Genomic DNA, 13,310 nt, shown 5'->3' with positions numbered 1-13,310 from the left:
AGGCTGAGAATGAGGTCAGATGCAGAATTTGGAAGAGGAATAGAGGTCTGGGAAGAAAGAAGTAAGAGTGATGGGTAGCCACCCAGGCACCAGGTTACAGTTAACTCTGCTTGTTCTGTGAAAGGGCTCTCACGTTTCTCTTGGCCCAGTGATCCTGTGCCGGTTTCTTAGTCAGGCCTTATCTCTGAAAAGTTAATATTCTAGAAAGCTGTCAGTAAAAAAGGAGGATGGCATAGGAGCACGAATGCAAGTAGGCCGTGATCATCTTCTCCTTTGAAATTATTCCTGCAAAGTAAGTGTTAAATGTATCCATTCAATCAACAAAGAGTTACAGAAGGCTTAATCTGTGCCAGCCAAAGACTAAGCTTTGGAGAGTCAGTGGTAACAAAATAAAAACCACCCCTACCTCGTGGAGTGTCTGTGGCATTATTTGCCCTTTGGGCTGGGTTATTTCTATTGGATGTCCGCCATCACTTTTAAAATATTGGCAAGAGCAATAGCAAAGAGCTTGGCGAGCATATACAGATGCAGAACTGTGTTCTGTTGGTTTGCTTGTTTGACCAGTCTAGATTTGGGGCAACTGTTGCCTTTGTGCCCTTCCTTATCAAGTGTATCCTTATTCAAAAGAGACACTGTATGTGCTGGCAAATGAATCATGGTATCATTTTTATAATACTCATTTGAATTAGTATTAAAGCTTTGCTAAAGAAAGGACCTATCCACCATCATTATTACATTTCTTACCTGCACAATCTATTAAACAAGTCCACTGTCCGAATTTGAAAAAGGCTGGGATTTTATGGGTAAAAAGCAACCAAAGACCCTTATATCCAACATCAGTGTTGGCTGGTCCCACTGAGCATAAGCCAACAACTGTTGGCTCTCGTCCATTTTCTCATTTCCCTCGTGGAAAGGGTTTAGAGCTCCTCTCCGTGGATTCGGAACCAAGTGAGGAGGGGCTGACCATGATCTCAGGAGAAAATAAGAGGACAAAATAAAGGCTCCTGGGGTCATTTGCACTGGCACAGCCCTTGGGGATCATCCAGTTCAATGCCCTCGTTTGACTGATGCAGAATCTGAGAAGGATAATAAGGGTTTGCCCAGAGTCACACGTAAATTAGAGGCAAGGGCAGGCCTGAACCACAATGTGCTGACTCTCTCTTCAGGGTTCTCTTCCTTTCCCTGTATCATAAAACAACAGGGCTCCTGCCCTCTATTAGTCAGAGAAACTCCTCTCTTAGAAAATAAAATTTCATTTTATCCTTCTTATCTCATTGTCTAGTGTGTCCAGAGGGGAAATAAAAAGACTGATTAAGGGATGAGAAATGTGTCTTTGAATTCCAGATGTCCCAGTGAGGTTCCTGGACCATTCTAGAGGGGAGCTCCCCCATCTGGCCCAGAGTGCTGGGTGTGTCCTGGGTTTCTCTGCCTGGCTGAATGGGAACAGGGAGCCTGGCTCCTTCTACATCAGGGAAGAGGACAGGGACAGACAGTAAGAAGGGGCCTTGGGCCTGGATCTGCACTTATACAAGGCAGAAAAATATAGCATCTGCTTTTCGGCCCTGCTTTTCCATCCTTTTCCACTCATACATGCCCTTGGGCAAAAGCCAGAAGCTACCTCAGACAGCTGGCGGACCAGCGCATGAAACACGGTTAGGAGGCTGTGCACTCGGCTGCTGTTTCAGTGGCGATGTGATAGGCCTGGCCAGACCATCCCAGCTCCTTCCAGCTTGCGAACACTGACCCACATTTCTGAGCTAACAGGTGTGGACAGATGGATGTGATGGGAGGCGAAGATAGTCCCCTGCGGATATGGAATTATTGCTTTCCTGCTTGAGAAACTAACTCACCTCTGGAGGCATCGATGCCAGGCTCTTGCTTTTTCAGCCGTGTGACTTTAGTCAAGTTACTTAAACTCTCTCTGAGCCTCTATTCAGAACACGAAATGATGGCTACTAATTGTAGCTTCAGGCGAGGTTGTCTGTTAAATGAGATAATCCATGTAGTTTGTGCTAAGGTGCTCGATAAATGGTAGCTATTAATAATAAGCCCACTATACTTCATCCCATCTTTTTAACCATTGTGTTGCCTATAATCTAATTAACATGAGAAATGTTCCTCGAAAGAAGTAGCTTTTATACTGGACTCCACATAAAGACCAGGGCCAAAAGAAGAGGCCAAGCTGAAGGACGCATCCTAGCCCACCAAACTATCTGGGGGGGCGCGGGGTGGGGTGCGGTTCTAGTGCTTATATTGAATTAGACACATACAGAGTGTGATGAGAGAAGGATTTCGCAGCGGGAGAGTCTGAAAGAGAAGCCTATTTCTCTGGGTCGTCCAGGGTCTTTCTCACTTGTTTTCCACTGGCCTGCGGAAAATGGGAGGAAAGGAAAGGGAAGCATCGATCTGAGGTGAGAGTAACCAGGGAGCAGTCCGGGCCTCCTGTTAGCATCCATCTCCGGAAGTGATGACATATTCAAATTCCCAGTCCCCTTATGATGAAAAGCACTGATTTAATCAACGGCACGTTTACATCCTAGTGAGACAGACCTACTATTGTAAACGCTTCGCGGTTCTTCAAATATAATAAGCGACATAAATAGTGCTATGAAATGTATCGATATGTAAAGAACAGAGGGCCCTTTTGGATATGAAGAGTTTTTTTTTTGTTCTTTTTCTAATTCAATTTTTATTTTCGTCCAACTGAGGAGAAAGGGCAGAGAAAAAGCCACTGAAGAGGGAGTTGTGAAGAAACTGTTAGAAAGCGTATTCATAACCTGAGTCACTCTAGGCCAGAGGCTGATGAGGACTGAAAACAATATAGTTCAACTATGGAAAGTGTCTTTTAGGTTAAGGGAGAGTCTTTTATCTCGAAGTCTAGAGGCAGTCTAATGGCCTCTATTAGACTGTCACAAATGAATGACAAGCATTAATTTGAGGAACAGCATGACATAACTAAAGCAGGAAAGGAATTAGTTTTTATATAACATTGTTTTTGTTTTGAAAACTTATATTTAAAAATTAGTTTCCTAAGTAGTCTCTCTCTACTCCTGACCTGTCAAGTCTTCCTTTATTAATTTCCATATTCCAAAGTAGTTGAGATTTTATCAATAAATCAGTGTTTACTCTCTTGAATCCATCTGGGGTTCACAGAACACTCTCAGGGTCACCACCTCATTTGAGACTTTCCACAGCCCACTGACACCAGTGGGATGGACTTTTATTCATAAACTGACAGTTCTACCGCAGAGACTTGACGTCTCTCAGGAAATCTCTTTCTCCAGAATTCCCCCAAGTGCCCAGCTGGCACTGCCTCAGTTTCTAATAGTCTGAGGTCTTTATTCACCTAAAGTGTTTTCCTGGTTGGTATTTGAGAAAAAGAAATAACCTGGCTGAGAATCACCACATATCTGCTCAAGATATAAAGTAACAAATAAACACTCCAGGCAGGGCCCGGGCTGAGATCCCCACAATCAGATATCTAAGATGCTTTCCATTCCTACGTCTGATAGTTTTCCTGTCTTTTACACTGGAATTTCCCTTCCAAGATGCCTTACATGGATAGAGCTGGCTTTGGGTGACTTCTTTCAGTCTCCCAAACTCCAGTCCTCTATCTTACTCCTCATTCTTGCTCCTCTATCTCCTCATTCTTGCTCCCAAAGTGACATCTATCAAAGTAAGAGGAAGTCTGAGATCCATGAATGGAGTTACACTTGTCCCTTACCCAGGTTCTAGTCTATTTCTAGGCCCCCAACTCAACTGCTGCAGAGATCTGGGTATTCCCCCCAGTTTGAAAGACCCCCTCCACTTCCTCTCCAAAACAAAACAAAACAAAACAAAACAAAACAAAACCTCATGGCACTCATAACACTTACAATCACACCCTTTAAGTGAGATCACAGCATCCTGACCACCACCCTCGACCAAACTGCCCAGGCAATGTTCCTGAGGACCGGCAATTCCCAAACATCTCACACAAACACCTCCAGTGCAGCGGAAATGCATCATCTGAAATGCATCATCTGCCAGACGGTATTTACAGAAATTCAATTATTGTTTGCAAAAAATCCAGTTCTCTGTGATGTGTCCCCTAGAGGGAATTCTGGAGCTCTTGATCCACACCTTTCAAAATCACTGGGCAAGTGCCTCTGGGAGGTAGAAAGGCTGTCTACCTCCCAGAGCAGCTGACACTGTGAAGTCAGACAAGACCTGGGATTAATTCCCAGCTCTGCTCCAAAATTCTCACTGTGTACCCCTGGATAACTGACTTTGCCCAGCTACATTTCAATTTCTTTAACTGTGAAATGGGTTTCTGCAGAGACTCTGATAAGGGAGTGTATATAAAGCACAGGAAACAAAGTGTAAGGTCCCTAACCACTCTTGGGGTCAGCTTCAAGGTCAACTTCAAGGTGCAGCTTTTGTTAGAGGAAATCAATGACTGTTAAGTATCCAGACTTCCTACCTGCAGCACTGATATGGTAGCTACCACCCCTAAAATTGGTATTTATATTCATTTACTATAAAAGTAAGAGGTATCGTGTTATGGAATTTGTTGATAGTGGCAGGAAAAATATGCTTCACAGGTCCTACAAGGAGTAGAGAAAATCTTGAGTATTTCCTCTAAACCAGTAGTCCCCAACCTTTTTGGCACCAGGGACTGATCCTCCTATGAGAATCTAATGTCTGATGATCTGAGGTAGAGCTGAGGCGGTGATGCTAGTGCTGGGGAGCGGCTGCAAACACAGATGAAGCTTGGCCCGCTGGCCTGCCACTCACCTCCTGCTGTGCGGCTGGTTCCTAATGGGCAGGGGACCAAGGTTGAGGACTCCTGCTCTAAACCATCTGCTCTACAAACACCAAGTAGTAATGATGGTAGAAGCAGAGACACAACAAGGAGTATGGAGGTGAGGAGCGTGCACTTTGATTTCAGCCAGGTGTGTAGGTTTGGGTCCTGCCTCTACTATTACAGCTCTGACCTGCGGCAAATACATTTGATTTCCAGGTACTTTTTTTTTTTTTTATCTATAAAGTAGGGATAACTCTAGTACCTCTCGGTGTTGATTCAAGGATGAAAAGAGATAACGTATGTAATAAACACTCAATAGGTGTGAGCTATTCTTATTAGGAACAATTTTTCATTCATTTTTTAATTTATTTTATCATCATTAGGCATCTATGTGTTATAAGCACTGTGCCAGTGAGTGGAGACAGGTAAATGACAATACAAGATTCCTGCTCTGATCTGCTGGACCACTCCAAACTGCCAGTCTGACACTTAGAAGCAAGGACTGGTGTTGAGGTAGAATATACAGGTCATACGTGTAGCTGACCTCAGAGGGCACGGTGACATCTGAAGCCTGAGCTACCCACAGGGAAAGGCCTAGCCAGTTCTACCGGTGAGAGAGAAACCCCTTCACCCACACTTCCGGCAAGTCAATAAACACAGGGTAGTAAGAAGGCATTAATCTCAGGAGGACAGCAAAAATAGGTAGAAGGACAGACAACAAACAAACAAACATAACCTTACTGTGGCCCCCAAAATTGTGGCTGGGGGTGGTACATGGGAAGGTAAAGGGTATCAAGCCAAGAAAGAATGCCCCCATCTGTCCTCAGATTATAGTGACATTTTAGCTACTGGGTGGGGCAGCCTTCACAGAAGGGAATATAGAGAGGATGGTAAACTTAATTCAAATTCCATAATCTTACCATGAAAAAATGTACTAGAACTGACAGTTGGGAATATATGTTATATTTAGAACTTCAGTAATATTTTCTGTGTAACTATATCCATGTCCATATTCCTATGTTATCTAGGAAGATAAATATCTAACCCTTATAGTAGGGAGATAACCAAAATCACCTTTAGACATGCAAAGGTACAAAAGGGTTTTATTCTGAAATAGAGTCCTCCTTCATAGAAATACAAACACAAAGCCTAAAAAAAAAATCTACAAATGGATTCCTTGCTCCCAAAGACCAGCATCCCCTACCCCTCTTCTGCCACATCCCCTACCCCACGCCCCTTTCAACAATGAATACCAGGCAGCCTGGCTTGAGGAAATTCACAAGCACTGTACATTCCTGTCACAGCTGCTGGGGACACTGCCCTGGCTTCAAGCGGAGGCTGCTATGCAGCACCACGCCCCACGCGCGGAGAGAAAGGATGGAAGCCGCACTGAAAATGAAGGATGCACCCCAGGGAAGAGCATCCAAACGGGAACAAAAGGGAACCCCTTGCACCCCTGGCCGTGGCATTAGGGCACCGCCACATGTATTGGGGCTTCTAAGGCAAGTAAGTTATCAGGGCTAAATGTTGGTTTCTTTCCTTAAAGGTGCCTGAGTGATGCCTAGAAGAATGGGCGTGGCCCTCAATGCCATTTCGCAGGCTAAATCTATAAGAAGAACCATTGCAATCTTCAGACGGGGAAGAAAAAAAAAACAACAAACAATCTATTCTCTGCTTTGCCAAAAAGGAGAATTGGCAAACGAGTGCTGGATGTAAAGCAAGTGGCATGTATGCACAGCACACTTCCCGCACGTAATCATAGCATGAGAGCTAGGGCGCGCCTCTCCTGAGTTAGGGAAATAAGTGTAAAAATTGAGCTTTTGTCCACATTGGCTTTCTTTTTCCTTATGACGACTTTCGCAGCTCTTTGCAAGGACAATTGGCACTGAGAAAATACTGAGCATTGTAAATGACAATGTTTCTCCAATAATATGAAGTCAACGATATCAAGTAATGGCAAAGGAAAATGGACTATACCTGGCAAAAATAAAAAATAAAAAAAAATAAAAATAAAAACAAAAAAAGATCTCTACCTATCCCGACTCTTCCCCCCCCCCCCAGGAGTGTTTCTCCCCAGGGACCAGGTGGACAGCAGGTAGGGGTGGGGCACACTTGTGCAGAATAAAAAAGGTAGGGTGCAGCAACAGAAATAAACCACTTGGCAATCAGTGCACTAGAAGCAAGGAAAGCTTCCTCCTGCCTACAGAGGGGAAGGTCCTGCAGTCACACATGGGGTGTTCCAGGCACAACCCAACAAGTGCAAACAGACTCATGGTCACAGTAAAACCTAATGGATTCAGGCAAATTAACTACAGAAGCAGGTACAGCTCTGCCCTTGGGCAGCTGCAGAGCCTCCCCAGGGGCCAGCTGATCACTTCCTTTGTTCGCCTTGCAAAGATGGAGTAGCCACCCATTCCCTTACTACACACTTACACAAAAACTGCACACACCTCATTCACTATAGACGAAGCACGACTGCACTGCTTTGTGTAAAATTAACAAATGTTAGTGATCTTTCGTTGTTTTGCTGTCTTCGTTTGTTTGTTGTTTAATGCCCATCCTATCCTGTCCCGTGCCCCTTGCATTCGGGGGCATCATTTCCGAGCATCCTGGAGGAATCTCGGCCCGTGGCGCGGTATTTTGCGCTGTGAGAGCGCTTTCTGGATGCTGGTGTAGATGTGGCTTCTATATCTGATAATAGCATGTCCCCTCTCCACCCTGTCTAGGCGCCCGCTCAGCGCATCTGACACTCGCCGGCCGCGGGTGGCTCTGTCTTGCACACAATGGCAGTTGGACATGGTATACACACGGCGTTTATCCGCGACCGCAAACTAAACTCTGCTCTAAAAACTCAGTCTTGTCTTGGAATGAGGAGAAATGACATGAAAAATGTAAAATGCATCGTGGGCAAAAAAAAGAAAAAAAAAAAAAGTTGGTCCTTCTGCTACAGCCACGTTAGCTGTCCAGTCCCGAAAATGACGCACTGAAATATATATCGGGGTGAAGGCAGGCAAGAAGGGGACAGGGTGAGGACGGGCAGTCCAGACACCCACCACCCTTGAGGCGCGGGCAGAGCCACGGGGCTGGATCTGGGAGAGAGATGTGGTCTCGCTGCCAAGGACCCCTAGAGAAAGGTGTCATCTTCCCATACCCCATCTCACCAAAAGCAACCTTAAACAAAAAAGCACGCCTGGCCCCGGGGGCAGCACACGCCGACACCCCAGGGGGCGCGGGGATCCGAGGAGGACCCTGAGCCCTGCGTTCTTCGGGAACTACAGGGCGGTGGGAAAGGAGCCTGAACAATCCAAAATTCTCCGCGCCACTGTTTGGGTTTCCTCTTTGTTTTGTTTTCCCCAAACCCCAGGGTCGCTCCGTCTGGGTGGCGCCCGCCGCGCCGGCTGGACTGACCGCCGCTCTCCACCCCCCGGACCTGGGTCCCTGTCCCTCCCCGGGGACCCGACCAGGGAAGCCGGCGGGGATCCGAGGCGCCCCGCCTGCGGTGCAGCCGGACGGAGAGAGGGAGGGAGGCGGCGGCGCGGAGACTCACCGTGATCCGCGGGATGTTCTTCTTGCCTTGGTAGGACATGGTGGCGGCGGCGGCTGCAGCGGCGGCGTCCCTCCCTCCTTCTGCTCCCGCTCGCCCGCGCCTGCCTCAGCGCACAGCGCCCGCGATCAGGTGGAGCGAATGGTGCGCTGGCCGCGGCCGCCGCCTCCCCTCGCCTCCGCCCCCCTCCTGGGCTCCCGCGGTGGCTGCCAGAGACAATAGTAAATCTCCCTGGTCCCCCTTTCACCCCCGACCCCCCCGCCACACACGCCCTCCTCCACTCCCGTTCACGCCGGGCTTTTTTTTTCTTTCGCGGTGCCAGCTGGGCCCCGTAAGACGAGAATGGCTGATCCGCGACTCCTCCCCCTTCTGTCTTATCCCTATTGATTTTCCTTTTTGCATCTGCCTCACCCACTTTTTCTTTTTCTTTCTTTTTTTTTTTTTTTTTTTTTTTTGGTGACTGTGAGTGCGGCGGAGCCAGCCCCCCTCCACGACCACCAGGGGGCGCGAGGGACTTTTCGGGGTGAGGATGCTGCAGTCCCAGCGCAGGAAGAGAAGCTCTAGCGTTGCCCTCCCGGCCTCGTGGGCCAAGCCCGGGAAAGCGCCAACGCCTCCCACCAGACCCTGGTCCGATTTCCCTTGTCACCACTCTCATTTCAGAAAGGTGACGGCTCCAGACGTCCCTCCCGGAACCCACCCTCCTCCCTTCTCCGCCATCGTGCGGGCTGGATGGGGCGGCCGCTGCCTTTGTTACAGCCAAGGGCTGGGCGCCACCTCTGCTGGTCGCTGGGTGTGCAAACAGCCAGCGCAATCTCATAAAAAGCTGAGGGCTGGTCAGACTGTGCAGCCTTGCCAGCCCGCTTCTATCCGGAGACCATAAAAATACGTATCAGAAAATGTAAAGGGGCCACTCACTCTTGGAGAGCAGCGAGGAGCACCGTGTCAGTTAACATCTGAATTTAAAAACGAGGCTCAAAATAATATGTTTTAAAAAACTACACTGCCTGGCTTCAGAATCGGAGGAAAAAAAAAAAGCACGTTGATGCTGCTCTGTGCGTAAAGAGTAGAAAACACCTGAGCGGGGAGGCAGACGCCCCGGCAAGTTCCTGGTGTGCAGCCATGGATTTTGAGTCAACCATGTGTGCTGCTGGCAACCCTGAGTTTACTTTAGGCAGGGCTGATAGACAAATGTCACTATACCATTAGAAGCAAAAAACATGCCCATTTCGGCACTGGAATATATTGTTCTTTAGCTACTCGCTCAAATTAAAACTCCAAGAGAGGCAAATTCCGAGGGGGTACTGTGAGTGGTGGCTAAGAGGTGCTGCCAGTGGGGAGCTTCCTCCACTCTCCAGAAAAGGAATCTTAACCATAACATTTAAATTGGTTTGCTATGCCAAGATTATAAAATCCTCGCCTCCCATCCCCACTCAATTGTGGATCCCAAAGCCTTACAAAATAGTTCTGTAGACATCACTAAGCATGACTACGTTTGTGCTAGGGATCTTGAATTCACGTTTCTGTAATGCAAGTACACTGACCACACTTTTGGACATCGCTTCCTTAAATTGAAGGCTTACTTTGCAATACAGAAGCTATACAAAGCATCCACAGAAAGAGAGTACAGAATGCTTCAGCTTAGGTTTTCCAGAAACTTGAAATGAAGCAGCCTGGTCCCATAATCAAAGGAGAGACTAAGCCCCCCTGAGACACCCCCTTCATGAGTTAATCCAAGCTTCTGGTTATTCATGGGTAACGGGACTGAATGCAGTCCTCACAGGGAAAGCCCACAGCACTCTCTACTTCACTTCAGTGATACTTTGGCTAGGAAAATCAATCAATACCAGGCAAAGGTTACCCTCCTGAACTCTTTTGCAAAGCACAGGGTGGGGGAGGGAGGGGGCGGAGTGAAGAAAGAAAGAAATGACTGAAGCCAAAGGCACACCCTAAACATTTTGCTTTGTTCTTAACACTCAAGTGCTGAGACCACTAGCCAAGAGTTGTGAAATTACAAAGCATTCTGGGGATTGGAATGCAAATAAGCAGGATTATATTTAGAGCAGAGTAAAAGAGAATTAACTACTAGGAAACCCTGCAGAGAGGTCTCTGAATCTTTTCCATAGGTTTTACTGCCCCCAACTTGTTTGAAGGGATCTTGCTAGTTCTTCTTAAGATAAACAAAAATATGCAGGGGACATTTACACTCCTAAAGAAATGCCAGTGCTTCCCACCCCCCCCCACCCCCAATTTTCTGGGTTTCTTTGCCTGTCTTGCATCTTAATTATCTCCTCTGTTACTGCCATTATAATCCAGAACACTCTCTACTAAAGAGATTTATACCATATTTTTGGTCACTTGGTTTGTGTCTGTGTGTGTGGGGGGGAGGGGGGGTTCAAATTACAAAACTTCATTAAACTCTTTGAGGTCAGATTTGCCTGTGAGAGGCCATGCAGAATAGGACCTGTGACGAGTTTCTCCGGTTCAGACTGCTGTGACAAGCCATGCACAGGAATGCACAATAACCAACTAATCGGTTCAAGCTGTTGCCCTCATCAGAAACGTACAACAAACACTGTTTTTTCCCTCTTTCATTCCCTTCAATCATCTTTCTCTTTCTTAAACCAACATCAAGTATATAAGATGAGCTTGAAGGAAAAAGTCTTCTTGGCTGTGCCTTTCTTATTCAAGGAGTAAGAAGAAAGGCGGCCATCAACACAAGATGCCTCTGTGTCTGGCCAAGAGGGTGAGGCGTGGAAGCAGCATGGATGCTTTCCACAGTAGAATGACTCTGAATGGTTTTCCTTGGATACACAGCAGCACTTGGCTTTAGGTATCTCAGGAAACTCTGAGAGAGGGAGAGGGAGACACAAAGAGACGTAATTTATGGTCGCAGAGAAACTTAACTTTGGCCACCAAATCTATCACATCTAGTAGACACTTTCACACCTGAATCAAGGCTACTTTGTTCTAGTTGCTCACTCCAAAGCTTTGGCATCATCCAAACTTCTTCCATCCAATCCAATTTGCACTGCATATTTAATGTGTCAGGAAATGTTATTGATTCTGTCTTCTAAATATATCCAGACTATGGTCTCTTCTCTCCATCTACAAAGCTGCTGTCTGTGTCTAGCCACTATCAGCTATCCCTGGACTACAGTAGTAACCTCCTAACTGGGCTCTTTTCTTCACCATCATTCCTTCGTTTGTTCATTCATTCATTCATTCTCACAATTTCACGCAATATTCACCTTGTACTTATGCTTACTCTATGCCATTATTTTTCTAGGTACTTGTGTTCTAGAGGTGAGTAATAATAATAATAATATTCCAGATCTCACAGAGTTGACTTTATACCTTTGTCAAGAGAGTACCAACTATCATTTTTTAGCCCCCTTCTGTGTTTTATTTCTCTTCATGGTAATTTTTACCACATAACATATTAATTTATTATTGAGTATTGTCTTCCTTCCCATCACTAGAATATAAGCTCCTTGAGGGAAGAAATATGTCTGTTTTAATAACTTTTATGTCTTAATTGTGTGAAATGGGGCCTTGCCCATAGAAATTGATCAATAATTATTAGATGAGTGACTGTAAGAATGTTTAAAATTGTGTCTGAAGAAAGAGTAAACAGATGGAGTAAAATCCTTCCTGTAATTAAAGATCGTGTGGTTAGAATCTAGATTTAAGAATATTTTTGCTTCTCTAAGTCTTCTTAGAGTTTCCTGATTCTCGATTTCAAAGCAGTTGAATTCAAGATGGTGAGGAATCACTTTGCTAATATGATACAGACGCAAAATTCCAAGGCGACACATGGGCCAAACAATGGTTCCGTGGAATAGATTTGGTACTTAAGCACTGATTAGAAAGCTGAGGCTTTGAAAGGAACTGCCATCAAAGTATATGAGAAGATCAAGAGGCTTGTGCTAAAAAATTTCTCAAAGAAAAAAAAAAAAAGAAAACTGATACTGAATTCAGAGGAAAAAGTATGGACTAGAACCTAGAATGGTGTACTGTTTTAAGGATCTGGACTCAGGGGTAGAGGGACCTCAGTCCATATTATAACTCATGCACTTTCTATTTCTGTGACCTTTAGTAGATTACTTTGACTTTCTGAGTTTTGGTTTCCTCATCTCTAAATTGAGCATCTTATTAGCTACCTTATAATGTTCTTGTAATGGTTTATTAAGTCATTCAACTAATATTTACTGAGTACTTACTATGAATACCTGAGCATTAGGGATACAAATATCTGAATAAAATAGACAAAATCTCTGACCCCTTTAAGCTTCTGTTCTAGGAAAGGGAAAAATCAAGAGTCGAAAATTGAAGTATATAGTGTTTAAAATGATGGCAAGTGCATTGAAGATTTAAAAAGAGATGGGAGATAAAAAGTCATTCTACTGTCTTAACAATGGTATGGGACTTTGCATACAGAGGTCGCAGAAGGCAGGGTGAGAAGATGGTGGCAGTGGAAACAGTGAGAAACGTTTAGATATTGGATCTATTTCAAGGTAAAGCCAACAGTATTTGGTGATGAATTTGACTGGGTTGTGAGAGAAAGAGAAATCAAAGTTCACACTAAACCTTAGCAGCTCACGGGTGAAAGTGTGATGGGAAAAACTATAGGAGGAATGGGATTTGGGAGAAACATCAGTACATTTGTGGGCATTTCTGTTAAACATCCAAGTAAAATGTTGAACAGGCAGGTAGAAGTTCGAGATTAGAAATCCAAAGGAAGAGCTGGGACGGAGAGACAAGTATGGGAGTTGTCAGCCTCTAGATATTATTTAAAGTAACAATGCAGGATGAGATGACCAAAGGAGTGTAGATAAAGAAATCTGAGGAAAGTAAGCCTCCTGAGGGGAAATGAGTGACCGAGAAAAGAAGCAGAGAGAGTGGTCAATGAGGCAGAGGGAACAACATGCAGATACCCTGTTCTGATGGTCAAGAAACAGAATTATTTCAAAGCAGAGAATG

The 13,310-nt window shown here is 45.3% G+C and overlaps 1 protein-coding gene across 2 annotated transcripts in view; it reads right to left on the bottom strand.

The window, feature by feature from the left end:
- The window catches only part of DPYSL3 (dihydropyrimidinase like 3), a 100,771-nt gene that overhangs the window by 51,093 nt on the left and 36,368 nt on the right, over positions 1-13,310 (bottom strand). The window contains exon 1 of one of the 2 annotated variants that reach the window (XM_016150316.2): positions 8,334-8,510. The exons of the other annotated variant lie outside the window; for it this stretch is intronic. Within the exon in view, the coding sequence (XP_016005802.1) occupies positions 8,334-8,372 (39 nt within the window). The 5' untranslated portion in view covers positions 8,373-8,510. Of the gene's footprint in view, positions 1-8,333; positions 8,511-13,310 lie in introns of those variants that run through there. 2 annotated transcript variants of the gene reach the window in all.

The sequence above is a fragment of the Rousettus aegyptiacus genome, unplaced genomic scaffold (genome assembly GCF_014176215.1).
Source record: "Rousettus aegyptiacus isolate mRouAeg1 unplaced genomic scaffold, mRouAeg1.p scaffold_m13_p_7, whole genome shotgun sequence".
NCBI classification, from domain to species: domain Eukaryota; kingdom Metazoa; phylum Chordata; class Mammalia; order Chiroptera; family Pteropodidae; genus Rousettus; species Rousettus aegyptiacus.
This window is presented reverse-complemented; position numbering and strand designations above follow the sequence as displayed.